At 46.4% G+C, this 25634-nt stretch overlaps 1 protein-coding gene across 1 annotated transcript in view; it reads right to left on the bottom strand.

Moving 5' to 3' along the window:
* The window catches only part of LOC138959774 (titin-like), a 533368-nt gene that overhangs the window by 210141 nt on the left and 297593 nt on the right, over positions 1-25634 (bottom strand). The window contains exons 191-219 of the mRNA XM_070331384.1: positions 25263-25568; positions 24646-24948; positions 23595-23900; positions 23019-23324; positions 22392-22694; positions 14623-14928; positions 14075-14380; positions 13419-13721; positions 12854-13159; positions 12306-12611; positions 11650-11952; positions 11012-11317; positions 10414-10719; positions 9696-9998; positions 9145-9450; positions 8632-8937; positions 7959-8261; positions 7425-7730; positions 6869-7174; positions 6311-6613; positions 5728-6033; positions 5077-5382; positions 4441-4743; positions 3891-4196; positions 3277-3582; positions 2714-3016; positions 2124-2429; positions 1579-1884; positions 333-635 (exon numbers count right to left, since the gene is read on the bottom strand). Coding sequence (XP_070187485.1) covers positions 333-635; positions 1579-1884; positions 2124-2429; positions 2714-3016; positions 3277-3582; positions 3891-4196; positions 4441-4743; positions 5077-5382; positions 5728-6033; positions 6311-6613; positions 6869-7174; positions 7425-7730; positions 7959-8261; positions 8632-8937; positions 9145-9450; positions 9696-9998; positions 10414-10719; positions 11012-11317; positions 11650-11952; positions 12306-12611; positions 12854-13159; positions 13419-13721; positions 14075-14380; positions 14623-14928; positions 22392-22694; positions 23019-23324; positions 23595-23900; positions 24646-24948; positions 25263-25568 — 8844 coding nt within the window. The remainder of the gene's footprint in view (positions 1-332; positions 636-1578; positions 1885-2123; positions 2430-2713; positions 3017-3276; positions 3583-3890; positions 4197-4440; positions 4744-5076; positions 5383-5727; positions 6034-6310; positions 6614-6868; positions 7175-7424; positions 7731-7958; positions 8262-8631; positions 8938-9144; positions 9451-9695; positions 9999-10413; positions 10720-11011; positions 11318-11649; positions 11953-12305; positions 12612-12853; positions 13160-13418; positions 13722-14074; positions 14381-14622; positions 14929-22391; positions 22695-23018; positions 23325-23594; positions 23901-24645; positions 24949-25262; positions 25569-25634) is intronic.

The following is a 25634-nucleotide window of genomic DNA, read 5'->3' as shown; positions in this document are numbered from 1 at the left end:
AAAATTAAAGTGTTCATACATTTTTCCTTTAAATTACAACAGAGATAAGCAGTGACCAAATAAAATGGGCTTACAAATGAGAACTATTCTCTTTAAGCAATAGATCTGCTCAGTTCACATTCAGCAGTTACACATTAAAACAAGATCAGGACCAGAAATGCTTCTGCAAAAATGTAGTTTTCCCATTGAAGGTAGTCATGTTTCAAGAAAACCAATATAAACAATGTACAACTAAGAGAACTGTGGATGTTGACTTGAATCACATTGATGAGATCAAAAGTGGCAATAAAGAAATCTCTGCAAAAATTTCATGTTATGGAATTACTACTTACGTGCTGGTTTCTTGGGCATGACAGCGGAGTCAGTCTCCATTCTCTCTCCAAGACCCTTCTTGTTCTCAGCGGCAACAGCGAAGTAGTACTTCTTGTCTTTCAGCAGGTCCTTGACCTTGAAGTCTGTGTCCAGCGCCCCAACACTGCCAGCCTTCTTCCACTGGTCAGTGCCATCTTCACGGTAGTAGACTGTGTAGCCTGTCACCTTGGCACCCCCGTTGTCCTTGGGTGCTGACCATTCAACCGCGACAAAGTCCTTGCCAACGTCCTTGACCTTGATGGTTCCTGGGCTGCTTGGTACAGCTGTGGCGAACATAGCAGGGGTGTAAATTAAGGAATGAACATTTGTGAAACAGATAAACTTACATCATTAATTTCGGAGTAAAGTGAATGAAATGAATGCTGACTTCTTGGATTTGTGCACATTACCATCAGATGAAAATAACAAAACTCAGTCAATACTGAACTTCTATTTTCTTTCTGAAGAGAATTCACTTCATTAGTTCCCATTAGAAATTCACTTCCCAGGAATATAGTAACATACAACACAAAGAGCACTGCCCTGTCTGCATTAGCACCAACATCCGTTTCACAAAGGGATTTGTTTGTTTATTTGTTGCTTAACGTCCAGCCGACTACGCAGAGCCATATCAGGACGAGGAAGGGGGGGATGAAGGGGGCCACTTGTCAAGCGATTCCTGTTTACAAATGCACTAACCCATTACTTGTGTCCCAGCAGGCTTTAGTAAAACTAAATTAATACCTACTGGAAGATTACCAGTTTCCAGTATGTTAAAATAGGCTTAACCTATCTACTGCTGGACTTACATCAGAACACTAACAGATTAAACTATACATGAATCGCGAGACAAGCGGCAAGAGAAGAGATTTTTGGAAAAAATACAGGTGAATGAGCAAGAAGGCAGAAAAAAGAAAAGAATTCATGAAGAAAAAGAGAGCATGACAGGAAAGAGGAACCAAAAATCTACCTAACAGCAAACTAGAAAGCTCCTGCGGTTCCAAAAACAGGAGGGGCTTTTAATTTCATAACCGCAGTGCCCCACTGCGGGAGTTTCACAAAGGGAGGCTGATAACTATCTTCCCAGAGGGCAATCATAATGACTAATTCTCACCTGTTAGCCCGCTTCATCTTTACTTCATAAAGCACAAACACAATGTATATCACAGAAAAAAGGATGAAAATGAAAAAAAATTGCAACAAATGAATGACAGCTTGCACACTCACTGGCTGGTCTCTCCGCCTTCACAGGTTCTTTGGTCTCCAGAGGTTCGCTCTCCCCTTCGTCATTGACGGCGACCACCCTGAACAGGTAATCACTGCCATCCAGCAGGTTGCCACAGGTGAAGGTGGTGGTGTCCGCAGGAGCAGTACCAGCCTTCATCCAGGTGGTTCTGCGAGCATCTCGATATTCGATGACGTAGTTCTTCAGAGGCAGACCTCCGTCCTTCTCTGGTGGCTGCCAGGACAGGGTGACAGAGTCCTGCTTCACATCAGACACCTTGAGAGGCCCGACTGGTCTGGAAGGTTTGTCTGCAAAACAACCAGCATACTCCTAAGACAAAAGTTTATTTCACTTCTCGTACATGCTTTTGTCAGGTTGTTCACCTAAATATCTCATTCAAAGCAAAAAAGATACTCTTTTTCAGATCAGTATCCACTCTTTGACAACACATCACAGTTATATTCCAACATCGTTTTTACCAAATCTTTGTGCAGTAAGCTTCATGAAGTAGACTTTGCGAAGTCGACTTCGCCCGATTCCCACTTACCATAAGCACTCTTGGGCTTGACGGTTTTCTCGGTCTGCAGTGGTTCACTTGCCCCGTGCTTGTTCTCAGCGATGACACGGAAGTGATAGTCCGAGCCTTCCAGAAGGTTCTGCACCTTGTAGGAGGTCTTGTTGGGGCTCAGCTTCTCCACCCTGGCCCACGTAGGTCTGGCCGTGTCGCGTTTCTCCAGGACGTAACCTGTCAGAGCGGAGCCTCCATCATCTGATGGCGGCTGCCACTCAAGTGTGACTGCTGTTTTCTCAACGTCCTTGGTTTTCAATGGACCCACTGGTTTGGATGGTGGACCTAGATAGATATGAGAAAAGTTCAAATACGAGTGTCCTTTTTGCAAATAGCATATGTGTGGTCAGTTTTGCTTCTCATTCTCTTTTCGGTTTTCTGAATTTTTTCCCATGCTTTCTTGTTGCTTTTTTTCACCGTTTTTTTGTTGGCATAAATAATGTTTACCTAAAATGGCATTGATTATCAATGTTTGTCAGGTTCCGCCATTTCTTTGCTAATACTCTAACTCTCTAAGGTTAAAATGATTTTTTTATCATATGATAACAAAAACAACACATGACACTAACCTTCAGGCCTCTTGGGCTTCACCCCTCTCTCTGTCTCAGCAGGCTCGCCATAGCCGACGGAATTCTGGGCACAGACAGCAAAGAGGTAGGAGACGGTGTCCTTCAAGTCCGTGACCTTGTAGCTCGTGTCATAGGTTTTGACCTCAGCGACCTTGATCCATTTGTCCGAGGTCTCATCACAGTACTCCAGGCGGTATCCGCTCACCTTGGCACCACCGTCGTCCAGAGGCGCTTTCCATTCCACAGTGACATAGTCTGGTCCTACCTTCGTGACACGAAGGCTGGTTGGTGGGCCAGGAGCCACTGAAAAGTAATATAAACATGAATAAGTTCAAAATAAATTTGATACAATAACAAGAATTGAACTCGTTTCCAAGCATATCACAAAGAAACGTACTAAAAAAACCAAAAAGAGTTGCACAGCCTGTTGAATATTTTTATAGAATAATGATGTTACCCAAAAATATGTCTCCATCAAACAACCACCACCCCCCCCCCCCCCCCCCCAAAAAAAAGAGAGAAAAAGAGTAACAGCAAGAAAGATAAAAATTGACACAACGTACCTATCTTCTTCACTGTTGTTGCAGTTTCCTTGCCCTCCAGTGCTGGGCTTTCACCTTCAGCGTTGACAGCAGTGACCCGGAAGTGATACTCTGTACCGGGGATCAGGTCAGGCACGGTGAATTTCTCTGTAGTGCCGTCCACACTGCCGACCTTGGTCCATGTGGATTTAGCGTCTGGTCGCACCTCGATGATGTAACCAGTCAGCGGTGTTCCTCCGTCGCTCTCAGGGGCCTTCCACTTCAGGTCAACAGAATTCTCTGTCACGTTGTCCACTAACAAGGGTCCTGTTGGTCTGCTTGGCTTTTCTGAAACAAAGAAGAAAGTGCAATGTCAAGTTTAAAGAAAATATCTCTTCAAAGTTGTGTTTAAGTTCACATTTACACTGAAACAAACATGTATTACAACGATATTGCACTGTTTTTTACATTGAAACTTTTCTTGATTGGTGACTTCTGACTTACTGACAGATTTAAGTCAGTCTAACAAAGAAAAACAGGAACAAAGAACAAGATCAATCTCTGAAGGAATTCTGAGCGCGGCTTGATGTATTGAGATTTCGCAGCACATATATATATAAACCTCCAAAACAAAACCAACAAAGAAGAAGACTTACTGAATGGACTCTGAGGCTTGACATAGTGCTCAGTCTCAAGGGGTTCACTGGGGCCCACTTTGTTCTCAGCGATGACACGGAAGCGGTATTCCTGTCCGTCGATCAGATTGGTGGCCTTCAGCTTGAAGGTGTCGGCATCCACATGCTCAAGGCGGGTCCACTGTGTCTTGTGGCTGTCCTTGCGTTCAATGACGTATCCTGTGATAGGTGAGCCGCCGTCATTCTTGGGCCGTTTCCATGACAGTGTTGCAGACGTCAAGTCCACGTCGCTGACCTCAAGAGGGCCTGTGGGAGTGTCTGGACGTTCTGAAATTATGGCACAAATAAATTGTTAGTTGAAAAGTTAAATCAATTGAGGTCCAACAAAAGGTTTTGTATAAAAATTAACATACACAATTCAGCCCCAGTACAAACAAGTTGCTGTACAATTAGAAAAATTAAGTTTTTTAAACAAGGAAGGCAATAAGCAAAATAAACAGTATGCAAGGGAGTATTCAGACCATTTTTAAACTGTGTCTAAAAATAAGTTCAGATTAATGATAGTTCTTACCTTCTGGTTTCTTGGGCTTGATGACGGCATCAGTCTCCACTGGCTCGCCATAGCCAATCTTGTTCTTGGCTGACACCGAGAAGAAGTAACCCTTTCCTTCTTTGAGGCCAGTGACTTTGTACAATGTGTCGTAAGCCGTGATGTCCTCGACCTTTTTCCATTCCTCGCTGGTCTCCTCACACTTCTCCACACGGTACCCAGTCACCTTGGATCCACCGTCCTTGGCTGGTGGCTTCCATTCCAGGGTGACATAGTCGGGTCCAACGCGAGATGTTTTGAGGTCTTCTGGAGGGCCAGGAGCAACTGAAACACGACATGGGGTACATGACGTTACTATAATCTACAGAAAACACTGTGGAGTCTTCACTTTCTACCATGCCCACTGCAAGGAATTGTTAAAATAAAGATCTAAAGAACAAATGCTGATAAAGGAAATAAGACTATATCATCAGTATTTATAGTATCTCAAATATTCACCGAAAGCCACAATTAATGCAGGGACATAAAAAGAAAGACAGACACAGAGACACAACCTAAAACAGATACAAACAAGCATCACCAAATAATTTCAAATTCTGTTGGGGAAATTAAAAGACATACAGAGAGTTCAATTATTTGAGTTGGGCAGTTGCTTACCGATCTTCTTTGTAGGCTTAGCAGTGTCAAGGCCTTCAAGTGGTGTACTCTGACCCTCTGCATTGACGGCCATCACTCTGAAGTGATACTCTGTGCCTTCCTTCAAGTCAGGAACAGTGAACTTGTTGGTGTCAGCATCCACACTGCCGGCCTTGGTCCATGTGGACTTGGAGTCTGGTCGTATCTCGATGACGTAACCTGTCACTGGTTTTCCGCCGTCACTGTCTGGGACCTTCCATTGCAGGTCAGCAGAGTTTTCTGTCACGTTGTCTACGTCCAGAGGACCCTTAGGTTTGCTCGGGACATCTGAAATCAATGGAAAGGAAAAGTGTTACCAGTGTCTGGATAAGACGTTTCATCAGTTGGACTTAAGAGACTATCAAACTGAAGTGTGACTTAACTGGTAGTATTTAATATTCCCAAGGTTACATCCAAAATCGCTCTCAGCAAGTTTTTACTGCAGGTCGGCATATTAGAATTGTGGTCACATATCTTTAGAAGGTGATATGCAGATTGTTTGTTTGTCTGGGTATTTAGCTTTTTTGTTCTGTTTCCTCATTTTCACAAATAATTATAATTCAAAAATGAGTGTGATTTCTAACAGCAATATAAACAAAAAGTTCAAACAAAAACAAAGCTTTTGTCTCTTACCAAATTTGCTCCTGGGCTTGACAGTGGAAAGGGTTTCCAAAGGCTCACTGACTCCATGCTTGTTCTTGGCTTTGACACGGAAGAGGTAATCCACTTTTTCGTCCAGGTCCTTGGCCTCATAGGTCAGTTCATCAGCTGGAACACTGGCCACTTTGGTCCAGGTTGAACGAGTGGACTCTTTGCGTTCAAACACATACTCTGTCAGTGGTGATCCACCGTCATCTGTGGGTGGTTTCCATTGCAGAGTGACAGATGTCTTTTCCACATCAATGGTTTTCAGTGGGCCAGTGGGCGAGCCAGGAGGTCCTGAAACATTGAAATTGTTTGTTAAAAGTGTTTATCATCAACTTACCACAAAAAATAGTGCATATCTATTCCTGCCTTTACTTCAAACACCTCTTTCATTATGATAAACATGACAGTTAATACGACAACTTGAGTGAAAAGTGAAACATGACATGAAGTTATCTCATCTCAAATTGTACTCACAATAAACAAGCAGTCAAATAACTAAGTACTCATTCATCTATGTTCTTTTTCATTACAATATAGAGCTAAAAATAATGCAGAATTGTATTCTCACCTTCTGGTTTCTTGGGCCTGACAACTTCCTCAGTCTCAGCAGGTTCACCGTAGCCAACCTGGTTCTTGGCAGACACAGAGAAGAAGTAGCCCACATTCTGTTGCAGACCAGTGACCTTGTATACAGTGTCATAAGCTGAAATGTCCTCGACCTTGACCCACTTCTCACTGGTCTCCTCACACTTCTCCACACGGTATCCAGTCACCTTGGATCCACCGTCCTTGGCTGGTGGCTTCCATTCAAGGGTGACATGGTCTGGTCCGATGCGGGATGATTTCAAGCTTTGAGGAGGTCCAGGGGGCACTGGAAGGTAGAAAAGTTGAAGGTCAAGTAAAAGGTTATTGTTAGAGTTCACTTTCATGCCAAGAAAAGACACAAACAAATAATGGAAAATGCTGCAATGATTTAAGTAGAAATTTTAAATGTTGTTATTGCAGAAAAAACCCATACAACTTAATCTTGGTGTGAACTTGTTCACATCAGCGTACTAAACAAAAACATTGAAGAATTCAAAACAAAACATCACAGGGTGATACAACACCATCAGTCAACACTTACAGATCTTCTTGGTAGGCTTGGCGGTGTCAAAGCCTTCCAGAGGTGCACTTTGTCCTTCAGAATTGATCGCAATGACACGGAAGTGATATTCAGTTCCTTCCTTCAGGTCAGGCACAGTGAACTTGTCTGTTGTGGCGTCCACACTGCCGGCCTTGGTCCATGTGGACTTGGAGTCTGGTCGCACCTCGATGATGTAACCTGTCAGAGGTGTTCCTCCGTCACTCTCTGAAGGTTTCCACTGTAGGTCAGCAGAGTTCTCTGTCACATTGCTCACCTCCAGCGGTCCCTTGGGCTTGCTGGGCACGTCTGCAGAATAAGACATAAAATACCATGAAATGAAATTCATTTTCTCAATCCTGTCCACGAGTTGAGACTGTGTAGTGTAACTGATCTAGAAAAAGATAATCAAAATTTGCAATCCCAGATTGAAATGAGTTTCTTTTTGTATTTCACTTCATTAGAATGATTCGCCACCATATTTAAAAAAACCATTCAATTCATATAAATAAATCACCCTCTTTATCTTAGCATAACTATCGGAACACACATCACTCACCAAATTTGCTCTTGGGCTTGACAGTAGACACAGTTTCCAAAGGCTCACTGACGCCATGCTTGTTCTTGGCTTTGACACGGAAGAGGTAGTCCACTTTTTCGTCCAGGTCCTTGGCCTCATAGGTCAGTTCATCAGCTGGAACACTGGCCACTTTGGTCCAGGTTGAACGAGTGGACTCTTTGCGTTCAAACACATACTCTGTCAGTGGTGATCCACCGTCATCTGTGGGTGGTTTCCATTGCAGAGTGACAGATGTCTTTTCCACATCAATGGTTTTCAGAGGGCCTACTGGTGGGCCAGGGGGTCCTGAAAAAATTTATAGATTTAATCAGTTTGTTGGCAATTAAGCAGGTACACCAACAATACTACTCACAGTCATTGAAACAGCAATGATCCTTAAAAGTCTGTATATAGGATTCTTTGTCTGATTAGTATTTAATAAGAATCTAAAACAATCTTCTTATAACCAGTCTCTCAAATGTAGAACACAAACATCAAATCTGCTGTGCTAATTTACAAACAGATTATACTCACCTTCTGGTTTCTTGGGCCTGACAACTTCCTCAGTCTCAGCAGGTTCACCGTAGCCAACCTGGTTCTTGGCAGACACAGAGAAGAAGTAGCCCACATTCTGTTGCAGACCAGTGACCTTGTATACAGTGTCATAAGCTGAAATGTCCTCGACCTTGATCCATTCCTCGCTGGTCTCCTCACACTTCTCCACACGGTACCCAGTCACCTTGGATCCACCGTCCTTGGCTGGTGGCTTCCATTCAAGGGTGACATGGTCTGGTCCGATGCGGGATGATTTCAGGTTTTGAGGAGATCCAGGGGGCACTAAAATTTAAAAAAGTATAGGGTATGATTCTAAAACAACAATTGTTGAAAGTCAGATGGTCATTGCAATTTGCTATTATCTTTTCTATTTTTACTTTGCCCCCAAAAAACTTGTTTAAATAAAAGACTATCAAAGGGAAGCCTGTTCCTGATAATTAATGTCACCTTATTTTGGAATGATTCAAACTCCTTGAAAAAAAGTTACCTTGACAGAAGCCTACGTTCATTGTAAACTGGTATTCTAAAACATACCAACGCTCCAAAACTACAGTTCTCTGTCTCCTCTCATAGATATTCTCAAAAAGCTGAAAGGGAATAGCTGTCAAATGGAAGCAGGAAACATTACAGGATAAGTTAAGTCTAGACTTACAGATCTTCTTGGTAGGCTTGGCAGTTTCGAGGCCGTCAAGTGGAGCACTCTGACCCTCTGCATTAACAGCAGTGACTCTGAAGTGATACTCTGTGCCTTCCTTCAGGTCAGGAACAGTGAACTTGTTGGTGTCAGCATCCACACTGCCGGCCTTGGTCCATGTGGACTTGGAGTCTGGTCGCACCTCGATGAGGTAACCTGTTAGTGGTGTTCCTCCGTCACTCTCCGGGGCCTTCCATTGCAGGTCAGCAGAGTTCTCTGTCACGTTGCTCACCTCAAGTGGTCCCTTGGGCTTGCTAGGAACATCTGTGATACAAAAAAGTGTATAACAAGAACTTGATAAATAACTTACAAAGTTATCTGACAGTAATTGAGCATACCATCATGTTCATTAAGCACATTATTCACATATTTATAGAATTTGTATTAAAACCTAAAACTGAGAACCTCTCATCTAAAAGTTTAACATTTCATGGTCTTAGCGTGTGACTCAAGAATACAGAATTTACTCACCAAATTTGCTCTTAGGCTTGACAGTGGACACGGTTTCCAAAGGCTCACTGACTCCATGCTTGTTCTTGGCTTTGACACGGAAGAGGTAATCCACTTTTTCGTCCAGGTCCTTGGCCTCATAGGTCAGTTCATCAGCTGGAACACTGGCCACTTTGGTCCAGGTTGAACGAGTGGACTCTTTGCGTTCAAACACATACTCTGTCAGTGGTGATCCACCGTCATCTGTGGGTGGTTTCCATTGCAGAGTGACAGATGTCTTGTCCACGTCAATGGTTTTCAAGGGACCAGTGGGCGGGCCAGGTGGTCCTGAAATAATGTATACCTTTGTCAGCTGGTGCTTTCATATCCACATACAGTACAAAAACTGATACATCTCTTGTACTCATTGTAAATCAAAACTGTGTGCAATTGCCAAGTCTTAAGTTTAATTTGTCCAACATCTTCACAAGAAACACTTAAAGTGCGTGACATTTTCAAAATCATCTGTAAACCTCACCCAAACAACATTATTGTTTTACTTACACCTGATGTAATATGTTCACATGAAATACCTTCTGGTTTCTTGGGCCGGACAACTTCCTCAGTCTCAGCAGGTTCACCGTAGCCAACCTGGTTCTTGGCAGACACAGAGAAGAAGTAGCCCACATCCTGTTTCAGACCAGTGACTTTGTACGTGGTGTCGAACGAAGAGATGTCCTCAACCTTGATCCATTCCTCGCTGGTCTCCTCACACTTCTCCACACGGTACCCAGTCACCTTGGATCCACCGTCCTTGGCTGGTGGCTTCCATTCAAGGGTGACATGGTCTGGTCCGATGCGGGATGATTTCAAGTTTTGAGGAGGTCCAGGGGCCACTGATAGACAGCAAAAGAAAAGATAAGCATTAGCAATATAATCGTATATGAGCAATTGGTTGTTATTAATACTAACAGTGTTTTTAACCAGTTTCATTTAAGGCCATCTATATTTTCAAAAGGCTCTGTTTAATCAAAATAACATTTTAAAACTTGATATCAGTTAAAGTGTCTTTCTCTTGGCGCTCTGATTTTCCCATCGTTGCTTATGAGAATCATTAAGTTTCAAAAGGGTAGCTTAAATACACACACATGCATGCCCACACATACACTAATATACACACACAAACACACACCCTCCCACCAATGCATTTTGAAACTCCAATTTGTAAAGCTGAATACACTTTACATATACAAATGTTTTCAATTAATGAGAAACTTACGCAGAGTCGATTCATTTAGGATTAATACTCACCGATCTTCTTGGCAGGCTTGGCGGTGTCAAGGCCTGCAAGTGGTGCACTCTGACCCTCAGCGTTGACAGCCATCACTCTGAAGTGATACTCTGTGCCTTCCTTCAGGTCAGGAACAGTGAACTTGTTGGTGTCAGCATCCACACTGCCGGCCTTGGTCCATGTGGACTTGGAGTCTGGTCGTACCTCGATGATGTAACCTGTCAGAGGTGTTCCTCCGTCACTCTCCGGGGCCTTCCATTGCAGGTCAGCAGAGTTCTCTGTTACGTTGCTCACCTCAAGTGGTCCCTTGGGCTTGCTGGGCACATCTGCAGAGCAAAACATAAATCAAATTACTGGTATGTACAAAAAAAGTAGTGAAGTTCCAAACAAGATGGAAAATCTTCATTGAATCAGAACAAAACAATTGCTGAATCAACATTGATCTTTTTTTAAAATCAGCCAGCAAAATCTATTGTAAGCTGAAAAGAGAAATATTTGATAAATAAACTTTGACATGTGTGAGGTATACAAATACAAACAAATCTAGTTTTTGAGCTGAACTTCTTTGGAGTTCTCTGAATATGAAAAACGCTCTACAGATACAAAATCTGAACTCACCAAATTTGCTCTTGGGCTTGACAGTGGACACAGTTTCCAAAGGCTCACTGACTCCATGCTTGTTCTTGGCTTTGACACGGAAGAGGTAGTCCACTTTTTCGTCCAGGTCCTTGGCCTCATAGGTCAGTTCATCAGCTGGAACACTGGCCACTTTGGTCCAGGTTGAACGAGTGGACTCTTTGCGTTCAAACACATACTCTGTCAGTGGTGATCCACCGTCATCTGTGGGTGGTTTCCATTGCAGAGTGACAGATGTCTTGTCCACGTCGGTGGTTTTCAAGGGACCAGTGGGCGGGCCAGGTGGTCCTACAAGAAAGAAATAAGAACAGAAACATTTTAGACGAATTCACCAACTACGACTTTTAACACCATCATTTGAAGCTGACATAATAAATGAAAACATAGTATGTATTAGACATCATCTTGTTTTTTTTATTGTTCTTTGTAGCAATCTTGAATGCACATGTATGAGATAGGTCTCAAGAAAAATTGCTTTGTTGGTTTCTTGCTCTTTTTCCAATGAAGATATCAGCTGAACAGCGATCACCATTTTCTGTCAGGATACTCATTACTTCCTGAGAACAGCCTTAACTTGATTTAAGACAGAAAGAAAAAAATCTGCCATGAGAAATACTCACCTTCTGGTTTCTTGGGCCTAACCACTTCCTCAGTCTCAGCAGGTTCACCGTAGCCAACCTGGTTCTTTGCAGACACAGAGAAGAAGTAGCCCACGTCCTGTTTCAGTCCAGTGACCTTCAATGTGGTGTCAAACGAAGAAATGTCCTCGACCTTGATCCATTCCTCGCTGGTCTCCTCACACTTCTCCACACGGTACCCAGTCACCTTGGATCCACCGTCCTTGGCTGGTGGCTTCCATTCAAGGGTGACATGGTCTGGTCCGATGCGGGATGATTTCAAGTTTTGAGGAGGTCCAGGGGCCACTGAAAGTTTCATCAAAACTCAGGTAAGCATAATATCAAACTTAAAAAGACAACAGAGTATACTGAAGTTTCTGCTTGATTGCTAAACTTTCTCGAATCATCAATTTTATTTTTCATGACTGTTTTTCCAGGTTAAAATTGATACTTAATCAAAAGGACAACCCATTATTTGTTAGCATTTTAATGCAAATATGCAGGATTGAAGCTAGTACTCACTATTATGATTTAAGCCTTTTGTTTGTATTGCTTTTGGGTTTTTTAAACTGTAATAAGTTAATGGGATTATGTTGATGCCATTGCAGATTTTTATCAGAGCATGTGAAACAAGATTTCTGAATTTGATCACCACTTACCGATCTTCTTGGCAGGCTTGGCGGTGTCAAGACCTTCAAGTGGTGCACTCTGACCCTCTGCATTGACGGCCATCACTCTGAAGTGATACTCTGTGCCTTCCTTCAGGTCGGGAACAGTGAACTTGTTGGTGTCAGCATCCACACTGCCGGCCTTGGTCCATGTGGACTTGGAGTCTGGTCGCACCTCGATGATGTAACCCGTCAGTGGTGTTCCTCCGTCACTCTCCGGGGCCTTCCATTGCAGGTCAGCAGAGTTCTCTGTCACGTTGCTCACCTCAAGTGGTCCCTTGGGCTTGCTGGGCACGTCTGTATAAAAATATGAGTGGCAAAACTTATCAAATGTGTTTCTGTTTATTCCTGAGCCGTCATCAAAAAGATGAATAAGAGTAAAATATCAATTGTTACCACAATGTTTATGAATTAATAACCCAAAATTCCTCTGTCTGTTAAAGTTTTCCCTGTGAAATATTAACATAAGTTACCAAATTCTTCAAATTCAAAATCCTTGACAATGCTTTTTGCCTCGATAGCGTATGTTCCTGACTTACCAAATTTGCTCTTGGGCTTGACAGTGGACACAGTTTCCAAAGGCTCACTGACGCCATGCTTGTTCTTGGCTTTGACACGGAAGAGGTAGTCCACTTTTTCGTCCAGGTCCTTGGCCTCATAGGTCAGTTCATCAGCTGGAACACTGGCCACTTTGGTCCAGGTTGAACGAGTGGACTCTTTGCGTTCAAACACATACTCTGTCAGTGGTGATCCACCGTCATCTGTGGGTGGTTTCCATTGCAGGGTGACAGATGTCTTGTCCACGTCTATGGTCTTCAATGGGCCAGTGGGCGGTCCAGGTGGTCCTAAAAACAGAGAACGCATAAGATCATTTTGTTGTCAGTCGATTCAGATTTGTCATAACATTAACAGTTTATCAGCTTCTGTTTAATAACTGCCTTCCAATGCAACTGATCAAACTTCAATCAAAAGACATTCACTGTTTGTGTGATTTAAGAATTTCTTTTCCTTTTAAGGACAAAGGAATTTCATTTAGATGTTATTTTTAAAGCTAACTAACAGTATAAATTGGAGAAAAAAATCGCTTTGTTGAGAAATACTCACCTTCTGGTTTCTTGGGCCTAACCACTTCCTCAGTCTCAGCAGGTTCACCGTAGCCAACCTGGTTCTTGGCAGACACAGAGAAGAAGTAGCCCACGTCCTGTTTCAGTCCAGTGACCTTCAATGTGGTGTCAAACGAAGAAATGTCCTCGACCTTGATCCATTCCTCGCTGGTCTCCTCACACTTCTCCACACGGTACCCAGTCACCTTGGATCCACCGTCCTTGGCTGGTGGCTTCCATTCAAGGGTGACATGGTCTGGTCCGATGCGGGATGATTTCAAGTTTTGAGGAGGTCCAGGGGCCACTGAAAGTTTCATCAAAACTCAGGTAAGCATAATATCAAACTTAAAAAGACAACAGAGTATACTGAAGTTTCTGCTTGATTGCTAAACTTTCTCGAATCATCAATTTTATTTTTCATGACTGATATTCCAGGTTAAAATTGATACTTAATCAAAAGGACAACCCATTATTTATTAGCATTTTAATGCAAATGTGCAGGATTGAAGCTAGTACTCACTATTATGATTTAAGCCTTTTGTTTGTATTGCTTTTGGGTTTTTTAAACTGTAATGAGTTAATGGGATTATGTTGATGCCATTGCAGATTTTTATCAGAGCATGTGAAACAAGATTTCTGAATTTGATCACCACTTACCGATCTTCTTGGTAGGCTTGGCGGTGTCAAGACCTTCAAGTGGTGCACTCTGACCCTCTGCATTGACGGCCATCACTCTGAAGTGATACTCTGTGCCTTCCTTCAGGTCGGGAACAGTGAACTTGTTGGTGTCAGCATCCACACTGCCGGCCTTGGTCCATGTGGACTTGGAGTCTGGTCGCACCTCGATGATGTAACCCGTCAGTGGTGTTCCTCCGTCACTCTCCGGGGCCTTCCATTGCAGGTCAGCAGAGTTCTCTGTCACGTTGCTCACCTCAAGTGGTCCCTTGGGCTTGCTGGGCACGTCTGTATAAAAATATGGGTGGCAAAACTTATCAAATGTGTTTCTGTTTATTCCTGAGCCGTCATCAAAAAGATGAATAAAAGTAAAATATCAATTGTTACCACAATGTTTATGAATTAATAACCCAAAACTCCTCTGTCTGTTAAAGTTTTCCCTGTGAAATATTAACATAAGTTACCAAATTCTTCAAATTCAAAATCCTTGACAATGCTTTTTGCCTCGATAGCGTATGTTCCTGACTTACCAAATTTGCTCTTGGGCTTGACAGTGGACACAGTTTCCAAAGGCTCACTGACTCCATGCTTGTTCTTGGCTTTGACACGGAAGAGGTAGTCCACTTTTTCGTCCAGGTCCTTGGCCTCATAGGTCAGTTCATCAGCTGGAACACTGGCCACTTTGGTCCAGGTTGAACGAGTGGACTCTTTGCGTTCAAACACATACTCTGTCAGTGGTGATCCACCGTCATCTGTGGGTGGTTTCCATTGCAGGGTGACAGATGTCTTGTCCACGTCTATGGTCTTCAATGGGCCAGTGGGCGGTCCAGGTGGTCCTAAAAACAGAGAACGCATAAGATCATTTTGTTGTCAGTCGATTCAGATTGTAAGGCTTCTTTTTAAGCCTACTGTCTATATGATACTTACCGAGACAGTACTATTCTTGCACATTATCTATTATAGGCCGAAAAAATTGGACAAAACGCTGCGTGGGTACAATTATCTCCCATAACCATGCGCCACCGTGGATCCCAAGCACTGTCTGAGTGCTTCCCCCTTACAGGATGTAGGTGGCGCGTCCTCTTTCTTTATGAGCTGCAGACCCTCAAAAAGCCCATAACATATCAAGAGGGGAGGCGGGAGGGAAACTCTAATAGTACTGTCTCGGTAAGTATCATATAGACAGTAGGCTTAAAAAGAAGCCTTACAGTCAATATAACACTTACCTCGACAGTACTATTCTTGCACAGAATACCAGAGTGGTGTGAGGGTGATATGTAGAGTATTAAACTCCTTAATCAAAATCACTTAAATCCAAGGATTAAGATACCCAGGCAATTTTCGAACAGTACTACTGTAAAAGAAAATATACCCAAGAAAAATACCTTAGACTGACGTGACCATGCTGGCAACCACTGCTTTGGCAATGCCATACGACTGGTCAAGCCTGAGACTGGAAAAGTCTCGCATATAGTGGTTAATAAACGTGGCTGGAGTCTTCCAGAACGCGACCGCCATTATGCTTTGGAGCGAGGCACCCCGCACGTGCGCCAACGAGGAGCCGATAGCCCGAATCTCGTGTGCCCTGATGTCAGGGACCACATCCACTTGAGCATGAACATAAGCCTGTTTGATAAGCAAGGTCAGCCAACGAGCTAAAGTTTGTCTAGAAATATCCGATTGGTACTTCGGATTAAGCGAGACAAACAGTGACCGCTTAGAAGACCGAAAGCTACGTGTTCTATCCAGGTACACTCTAAGGGCACGTACTGGGCAGAGGAAGCGATCAGGGTCATCATGTTCAAGAGTGGGAGCCAAGGCTTGAATGACTACTGGTTTGGACAACTCCGAGGCATTCTGATTCTTGGCTCGAAAGTCTGGTAGGAAAGCCAACGTCACCTGATGTGTGGTGAACTCAATGTCAAATTCCAGGCCACTCAAAGCTTGAATACCACTGAGTCTACGGCAAGTGGCTAAAGCGATGAGGAACACAGTCTTAAAAGTCAGGAACTTGATACTAATGCCTGCCAGGGGTTCAAACTCCTTGCTACGCAGGAGTTTGAGAACCAGGAAGACATCCCACTTGGGAAATGAAACCCGAGGTTTAGACACCGCTGCATTGCTAATACCCGAAAGGACATTAGCAATGAGGGAGGAACTGATCAAGTGTTCAGGTCTGCGACCAGTAGCAGCCGCAATCGTGGAAGTGATGGCAGATTTGTATCCAAGAAGAGTCTTAGAAGAAAGACTCTTCTTTTGATACACTTCCACCAGGAAGTTGGCCAAGTCCTGTGTTGAGGGATAAAGCGGCTCTATCCCCTTGGACAAGGCGAAGGAGGCCCAAGCTCTCCAGCGTAAGTCATAGAGCTGATTAGTTGATCGCCTCTTAGCGTTCAAGGAAAACTCTACTGAACTCTTGTGCAATCCTAGTGCAAGCAGTTTGGAGCGCACAAGAGCCATGCGGTCAAGCACAGACTCTCTGGACGTGGATGAGGGAGGCCTGATCGAGGCTGGAGCAGACTTCCCCCGTCCAGATTCAGAGGTAGAGGGTCTACGTGGGTGAGACCGCGAAGATCTGGAAACCACGGAGCTGTTGGCCAGTAAGGCGCGACCAAAATCAGTCTTGGCCGTTCCTGCAGATACTTTGCCAGTACCCTCGGAATCAGAGATGTCGGGGGATAGGCGTAAGCATCGAGGAGCCTCCACGAGAGAGTGAATGCGTCCACGTGGAACGCATTCGTGTCTCGAAAGGGGCTGACGTACCTGGGAAGCCGAGCGCTGAATCGAGTTGCGAACAGATCGATCAGAGGACGGTCCCACCTTGCCCACAGACGCCGTAGAACGTTGTGAGCGATGGTCCATTCTGTGGGGAGAACCTGATCGCCCCGACTGAGAATGTCGGCCAGGGCGTTCAGTTTCCCCGGAACGAATTGGACTGACATCCGGACCTGATTGGTCTGGCACCAGAGCAGAATCTCCTCCGCTAACAGGGAGAGGGACCGAGAATTGGTGCCCCCCTGGTGGCGAAGGTAAGCTAGGCATGTGGTGTTGTCCCCGTGGACCAACACATCCTGATCCCGAATCAGGAGGCGAAACTCCAGCAGAGCCCGACGAACCGCCTCCAACTCTAGAAAGTTGATGTGTAGGAGGGACTCCTCCTGGGTCCAGACCCCCTGGGCCTCGTGCAGGTCCAGGTGGGCCCCCCAACCCCGCGTAGAAGCGTCGGTGTACAGGAAGAGAGACGGCCGTCTCGGTTGGATAGGCACCGCAGAGTTGAGCCAGATCGGGTCCAGCCATTGGACTACAGCCTCGTGAAACCAAGGCCCGATCTGGACCAACTCGGTGTAATCGAGAGGCCTGGAAGTCCGATCTGCTACCGCCCGTTGCAGGGGACGTTTGTGTAGCCTTGCAAGGGGCAGCAGCAGAGCGACAGACTCCATGGAACCCAACAGTTCCGCCAGCCGCCTGTGAGGAACAGCGCGGCAAGCCTGAATGGAGAGGATCTTTCGCCTCAGGGAGAGGATTCTGTCCGGGGAGGGAGACACAGTGTAAAGCACTGTGTCGAACGCCATCCCCAAGTAGCAAAACTGCTGGGCTGGCACGAGGTCTGACTTGTGCCACTGTATCTGGAACCCCAAAGCATGGGTCCGTTCCAGGACCTGCCGGGTGTGTTGGAGGCATTGATCGCGAGACTGGGCCAGGGTGAGCCAATCGTCCAAATATTGACGCAGACGCACACCCTGAGCTCTGACCAACGCCGCCAGCTCCTTGACCACCTTTGTAAAAATCAGCGGGGCCAAGGACAGGCCGAATGGGAGGGCCCGAAACTCGAACACTGTGCCCTCCCAAACAAACCGGAGCAGATGTCGGTACCCCGGGGCCACCAGGATGTGGAAGTAAGCATCCTGGAGGTCCACAGACGTGGCCCAATCGTTTGGCCGGATGGCCAACCGGACCGACGAAGGGGTTTCCATCTTGAACTTGCACCTGCGAAGGTACAAGTTCAAGGTGGAGAGGTCCAACACCGGCCTGAACCTGCCGTCCTTTTTGGGGACGGTGAACAGGCGGGAGTAGAACCCCGGAGAAGGCTGAGAAAGGGGGTAGACAGCCTTCTTCTCGACCAACGAGTTCACCTCGTCTTGAAGAGCCTGCCATCTGGCAGGGTCTCGAGGAGGGGGGAACGTCAAAGGTAGAGCGGACAATGGAGGTTGTGACGACAGCGGTAGAGAAAACCCCGACCCCACCACCCTCAAGATAAACTGGTTGGAGACCAGTCTGCCCCACATGTCGCGGGCCCGAAAAAGGGAACCGACGGACGAAAGAGGGGCAACTTGAGGGGGCGTCAACGTAGGGCCGGGACTCACTGAAAATTCTGCTGGCGGGCAGGCGCAGGCTTGCGACCACCCCCCTGGTGGTGCTGCTTACCCTTACCTGTCTGAGCACCCTTCTTCTTGCGCTTGGGAGCACGAGAAGCCGGGGCCGCAGGGGGGAACGCGACAGGCGCCTGAGAGGAGGAAGAAGGAGGCAGTGAAACTGGCTTCTTCTTCTTCTTCTTCTGAGGCTGGGAGCTGGAGGTGACTGTAGCACTTCTCTTACTCCCCGCCGACGTCGCCGAAGCAGCGAGGCCAACCATCAGAGAATCAGTGTTCCTCTGGCGTGTGGACTCCACCACAGAACGGACAGTGCCCGGATGAAAAAGGGAAGAAGGCTGAGGAAACGTGTTCCTCAGACTCTTCCTCATATCCGGAGGCACTAAAGAAGTAGCCAGAAAATGATCACGGAACAGGGCCAACAAGTGGACCCGTGTTCCAATGGCCAATTCTGCCGCAGTCGTCACGCACGATCGCACGGCATGCAAAGCCCGATCCACTCGAACCGTGTCAAGGACCCGAGTGGAATCGGACTCTGCCCGATCGGGAGGGTCCAACAGTGTGGACAGCGTGCTCATCCATGTCAAGGCCTGTGATTGGGCCTCGACAATGGAAGAAACGGTGGCCTCAAGATTGTGGAACGAAGCAGAGCTCAGTTCCACCTTCTTGACCGAAGGCACCTCCCCAACGAACACATCACCGTCAGCCCCACCCTGAACACTCGAAGTCTGGAAAGGGAGAGTTCGAGAGTCAAAGGGAAAAGGGAGGGACGAAACAGATTGGACACGAGGAAACAGTGGAGGTGCGCCTCCCGAAGGAAAGCACGGCACTGAATCCGCGTCCTCCCGAGGAACATAGGTCGCGTTTGCACGTGAATCTGTACTCCTCAGGCGATGTGCTGCCGCTTCCACCGTGGCACTAAGACTAGGGTGGAACGCGAATTGCTGGCGGCCGGATCGTTCATAAAACGAGCCGCCGGCAGACGCGGCGTGTGCCTCCCGCGCCCGGGCCGAAGCGGACTCCAAGGACGAGAGGGCGTCGGAGGGAAGGACGTCCTGAAACTGTTCAAACGTCCTTCTAGCTGTGCGAGGGAGAGCCTCCTGCCTCTCGTCCTCAGACTCCACGTCCTGTGTGTCAACCGAAGGGTTGGGAACACTAGACGACAGACGCTTAAGAGAGGCATCCGTGGCGTCAAGACGCCGCGTGATGTCTGTCATGTACTGTTGGAAAGTACGAAGCATAGCTTCGGAAGTTCCATCAGAAACCGGCAAGGGTAGAGGATCAGTGTTAACCTCAGGGCGACCCTGATCCTCCTCCCCATCGTCCTCTGACTCACTCTCCTCTTCACTTCCCGACAACTCCTCAACAGCAGGAGTGTAGGAAGCTTGAGGGGGAGGAGCCGAAAGTGATGAAGTAGACTGTGACGAAACGCCCACTGAAGCAAGAGGCCGCGAAGACCCCTGCCCCAAAGACGAAACGTCTCCAGCAGCCGAAGGGAGAGAACAACAAAAACCCTGCGACTGTTGGGTCAGTCCAGCCAACGAACCCCCGCCATTTATAGACTGAACAGGGACCCATCGGGTCTGATCAGAAAAGAAATGGTCCGGTCCGGTCGGGGGTGCCGATCCGGTCCGGTCGGGTGGTCCGGTGTTCCGGTGGTCCGGTCCGGTCCGGTCGAGTGGTCCGGTGTTCCGGTGGTCCGGTCCGGTCCGGTGGTCCGGTCCGGTCCCGTACCATCCGGAGGTCCCGTTCGGCACAGAACCATCCGTACCCACAAAAGTGTTCGGGTGGTTCGGTCCGGACGTGGAAACACCGTACCATCCGGACCCGTAGGTCCGGTGGTCCGGTGTGTTCCGGTTCGGTGCCAGACCACCCGGACCAACAGAGGTGGTCGGGTGGTCCGGTCCCGACCGGACCACTGGTCCCGTACCGTACCATCCGGACCCGTAGGTCCGGTGGTCCGGTGTGTTCCGGTACGGTGCCAGACCACCCGGACCAACAGAGGTGGTCGGGTGGTCCGGTCCCGACCGGACCACTGGTCCCGTACCGTACCATCCGGACCCGTAGGTCCGGGGGTCCGGCAAGGGCCAGAGGTACTGTCCCGCACCGGACCCTAAGGTCCGGTACGGTCCCGTACCATGGGTCCCGTCCGGACCAAACCCGGAGGTCAAGTCCAGTCGGGACCCGTGGGTCCGGTTCGATCCCGACCCGTAAGCCTGGACCGTTCCGGACCCTTGGTCCGGACCATCCGTCACCCGAACACCAGACGCTAAGGAATGGCGTGGGGTCAAGACGGTCCGGTCGGAGGTGTCGGTCTGAGCAACAGAAACAATGTTCCCGTCGCCCTGACCATTCGACAGAAGTACCACGTTCTGTCGAACACCTCCACGTCCAGTAACTAGTCGGCCGGAGCGTTTCATAGAGGGACAGCCACCAGTCACACGGACGTCAGAGGGAACCGTAGTAGCAGTGGTCGTAGGCACGATGCCTGAAACCCCTGCCCCCACAGGACCGCCCTGAACGGGGTCAATTCGCATCCCAACCCCAGCGGGGAGGGAATTCATAGACCCCGTCATCTCCTCCGATCTCCCCCCCCATGAGTCCGAGACTACTGTCGAAACAGCAGTAGACGACCCAGCGAGGGAGTTCAGAGGAGGACCCGTGTCCCTCCTGGCTTCCACAGCGGTGGAAACCGAGGAGGGCACAGGAGAGGCACCGGAAAAGAAAGAAGTCGAAACCTGAGTCTCTCCCGTAGCCCCTAGATCAGATTCACCAACCCCCAAAGAGGGTTGGGAATCGACCCGCCCCCGGATTCGAGCCAGGGAGGAGAAGGAAACCTTCCCCCCAGGCTTGAAACCGGGAGGAGCTGAAGCCTGAGACTGAGGGCCGGACAACGGCGTCGAAGGGGGGGAAGCGTGTTCCACGGAAGGAGAAGGAGAAAGACGCTTTTTCTTTCCCCTCGACCTTCCCCGAACCTTCGACGGCGCAGCCCCGCCCGAAGTCCCAGGTTCAAGCCCAGCCTGTTTGAGCAAGCTCGCATTGAGCTTGCTCAAACAGGCTTTCTCCGCCCTCCCTCGCCGCAAACGCAAAGCGTTTGGGGAGGGAGAGTCGGAGCGCCGAAAGGTCCCCCTGTCCGTGCGCAAAACATGACGCTGTGCGCCCGGAGAAGGGTTGCCCCCGGCAGACTCTGGTTCCGTAGAACCAGAGCCCAAAACAAGACGAGACATCCTACCTCGCCCTGTACGTACCCTTAAAAAATCGAGAATTAACAAAATTCAAAGAAAATTAGGTCAATACTCAAGTGAATGAGGCGAAACGAGAAGCAGACGACCGGTCACCACGAAGTAGGACGGTAGGCACGCCGAGTCCGCCACACAACAACGGAGGCACAAGTTGGAAGAAAAACAACGTAGCCTCAAGCCAGAAGTGGAATAACACACAAAAATCCAACAGGTGGTAATCCACACAGAAAAGAAGACTCTAGAATCCAAAATAATCCGGGAGCGCAGCAGAAACACAGCCTACTGTCACGCGCGAAAAAAGAAAGAGGACGCGCCACCTACATCCTGTAAGGGGGAAGCACTCAGACAGTGCTTGGGATCCACGGTGGCGCATGGTTATGGGAGATAATTGTACCCACGCAGCGTTTTGTCCAATTTTTTCGGCCTATAATAGATAATGTGCAAGAATAGTACTGTCGAGGTAAGTGTTATATTGACTTGTCATAACATTAACAGTTTATCAGCTTCTGTTTAATAACTGCCTTCCAATGCAACTGATCAAACTTCAATCAAAAGACATTCACTGTTTGTGTGATTTAAGAATTTCTTTTCCTTTTAAGGACAAAGGCATTTCATTTAGATGTTATTTTTAAAGCTAACTAACAGTATAAATTGGAGAAAAAAATTGCTTTGTTGAGAAATACTCACCTTCTGGTTTCTTGGGCCTAACCACTTCCTCAGTCTCAGCAGGTTCACCGTAGCCAACCTGGTTCTTGGCAGACACAGAGAAGAAGTAGCCCACGTCCTGTTTCAGTCCAGTGACCTTCAATGTGGTGTCAAACGAAGAAATGTCCTCGACCTTGATCCATTCCTCGCTGGTCTCCTCACACTTCTCCACACGGTACCCAGTCACCTTGGATCCACCGTCCTTGGCTGGTGGCTTCCATTCAAGGGTGACATGGTCTGGTCCGATGCGGGATGATTTCAAGTTTTGAGGAGGTCCAGGGGGCACTGAAAGTTTCACAAACACAAAGATTATCATTAACAATTCTGATTATTTAGTCAAATCTGCAACATACAATTAGTTAACTTGCATGTTTATGCAAATTATACTCTCGTTTCATGACATGAAAAAAACAGAAACAGTGTTTTTAGTTTTGCAACCATTGTCTTGTGTTTCAAGAGTAAATAAGCAATTAGAAGTGAAGATGAAACAATTAACATCATTGGTCATGCAATGAATAAATAAAACTAGAATTAAATGTGATTTATACATTTAAATAGAATTATCAATTCAAACATATTGAAGATGTGTGATTTTTGAATAAAACTTACAGATTTTCTTGGTAGGCTTGGCTGTTTCTTTGCCTTCCAGGGGCTCACTCTGACCCTCAGCATTGACAGCCATGACTCTGAAGTGATACTCTGTGCCTTCCTTCAGGTCAGGAACAGTGAACTTGTTGGTGTCAGCATCCACACTGCCGGCCTTGGTCCATGTAGATTTACCATCTGGACGCATCTCGATGATATAACCTGTCAGTGGTGTTCCTCCGTCACTTTCTGGAGCCTTCCATTGCAGGTCAGCAGAGTTCTCTGTTACGTTGCTCACCTCCAGCGGTCCCTTGGGCTTGCCAGGAACATCTGTACAGAAATATTCAAAGAAAGGAATAATAAAAGATAAACACTGAGGTAATCATGCTTCGTTATTGACAGTTATGCTTTGAAACGATTTTGATTTGTCAGTGTTCACAGTTACAAATACACATCATTGTCCATTACTTGCAAAGAAAGGGTTCAAATACCCTAATCAGAGATTGCTTCTTCCTATCCTGAATACTGTTTCTTTGAAAATTATTTTTGATAAAGAGCACTTTTTCTTTCTTTCTTTTGGTATGCATTTCAGCCACTTACCAAATTTGCTCTTAGGCTTGACAGTGGACACAGTTTCCAAAGGCTCACTGACTCCATGTTTGTTCTTGGCTTTGACACGGAAGAGGTAGTCCACTTTTTCGTCCAGGTCCTTGGCCTCGTAAGTCAACTCATCCGGTGAAATGCTCGCAATTTTGGTCCAGGTTGAACGAGTGGACTCTTTGCGTTCAAACACATACTCTGTGAGTGGTGAGCCACCGTCATCTGCTGGTGGTTTCCATTCCAATGTGACGGACGTCTTGTCGACATCAATTGTTTTCAGAGGGCCTGTTGGCGGACCGGGTGGACCTGAACAACAGAATCCATCATACGTGAATAAAATGATCAAACCTCTTTTGTTTTCTTTTTTGCGCTATTGTTGTTTACTCGAGGGGCAACTTGTTACAGAAAAGGTGACTCTGTCATCAAAATTGTAAGATTGACTGTTTTTTATCACCCAAACATGTAGCCACATGAAATTATACTTCTTCCTTTTTCTTCTGTGTAACTGTTGTTAACATTTGAGGGGCTATTATTTACAGAGAGGGTGACTTGGTCATGAAAATGGGAAGAATGTGCTGTGAATGAGAGTTTTTAATCACCCTGCCATATAGGCTGCAGTACTCCATTTTGGAAGGATTCTTTTTTGTTCATGGGCTACAACTCTCACATCAATTTCTTGCGAGTGGACTTTTTTATTATGAAGGCAGAAAGCTATATTTACCATTGACAACAAAGACATATACATGTGCCGCATTAATATGTACATCTGTATTAGCTTTACAAAAACCACCTGAATAATCTATCGTGTTTTCACTTTCCATATAATGTTCTAAAATCTTGTCATATTTCAGAAGAATTCTTTACAAGAATAAAGATTGTGTTTGAATAAATCCATACATAGTTCACATACCCTCAAACTATGATCGAGCTGACATTTCTTACCCTCTGGTTTCCTAGGCCTTTACCATTTTCTGTCAGGATACTCATTACTTCTTGAGAACAGCCTTATAAAGACGGAAACAAAACCTATCTGCCTTTGAGAAATACTTGCCTTCTGGTTTCTTGGGCTTAGCCACTTCCTGGGTCTCAGCAGGTTCACCGTAGCCAACCTGGTTCTTGGCAGACACAGAGAAGAAGTAGCCCACGTCCTGTTTCAGTCCAGTGACCTTGTAGCTGTTGTCGAATGCTGGGATGTCCTCGACCTTGATCCATTCCTCGCTGGTCTCCTCACACTTCTCCACACGGTACCCAGTCACCTTGGATCCACCGTCCTCAGAGGGAGGTTTCCATTCCAAAGTGACGTGATCAGGTCCCAGTTTCGAAGTCTTCAAATTGCGAGGAGGCCCGGGTGGCACTGAAAATTATGTTATCATGAATAGTTTATAGTTTTGCTAGCTATAGTCAAGTGTTGTAAATTATCTTCGACCTGCCTGCAACTAAAATGAAAGCATCATTGAAGAGGATGCCATATATGAGGATATTTGTTATATAATTCTTGACAGTGACAAAGTCACCTTCCATGTTGTAATAATTGTGTTTTTTGTATTTGACATTTAAGACAATACACATTCCATCTTATATCATTAATTATGTCGGTGCATTTTTTTCATCAGAGATCTTTTGTTTGACAGAACTTTGAACAAAAAAACTATGCTTCAAAATACTCACATAGTTTCTTGGTCGGTTTGGCGGTTTCCTTGCCCTCCAGAGGTTCGCTTTGACCTTTGGCGTTTTCAGCAATGACTCTGAAGTGATATTCTGTGCCTTCCTTCAGGTCAGGAACAGTGAAGTTTGTGGTGGCAGGGTCTACCTTGCCGGCCTTGGTCCATGTAGATTTACCATCTGGCCGCATCTCAATGATGTAACCTGTAAGTGGTGTTCCTCCGTCACTCTCTGGGGCTTTCCACTGCAGGTCAGCAGACTTTTCTGTGACATTGCTGATTTCCAGCGGACCTACAGGTTTGCTTGGCACACCTGAGAGAAATCAACAACACATAAATCGAAAATTTCAATAATAAATTTTCATTTGATTAATATACT

Source organism: Littorina saxatilis, linkage group LG2, assembly GCF_037325665.1.
Source record: "Littorina saxatilis isolate snail1 linkage group LG2, US_GU_Lsax_2.0, whole genome shotgun sequence".
Classification (NCBI taxonomy): Eukaryota; Metazoa; Mollusca; class Gastropoda; order Littorinimorpha; family Littorinidae; genus Littorina; species Littorina saxatilis.
This window is presented reverse-complemented; position numbering and strand designations above follow the sequence as displayed.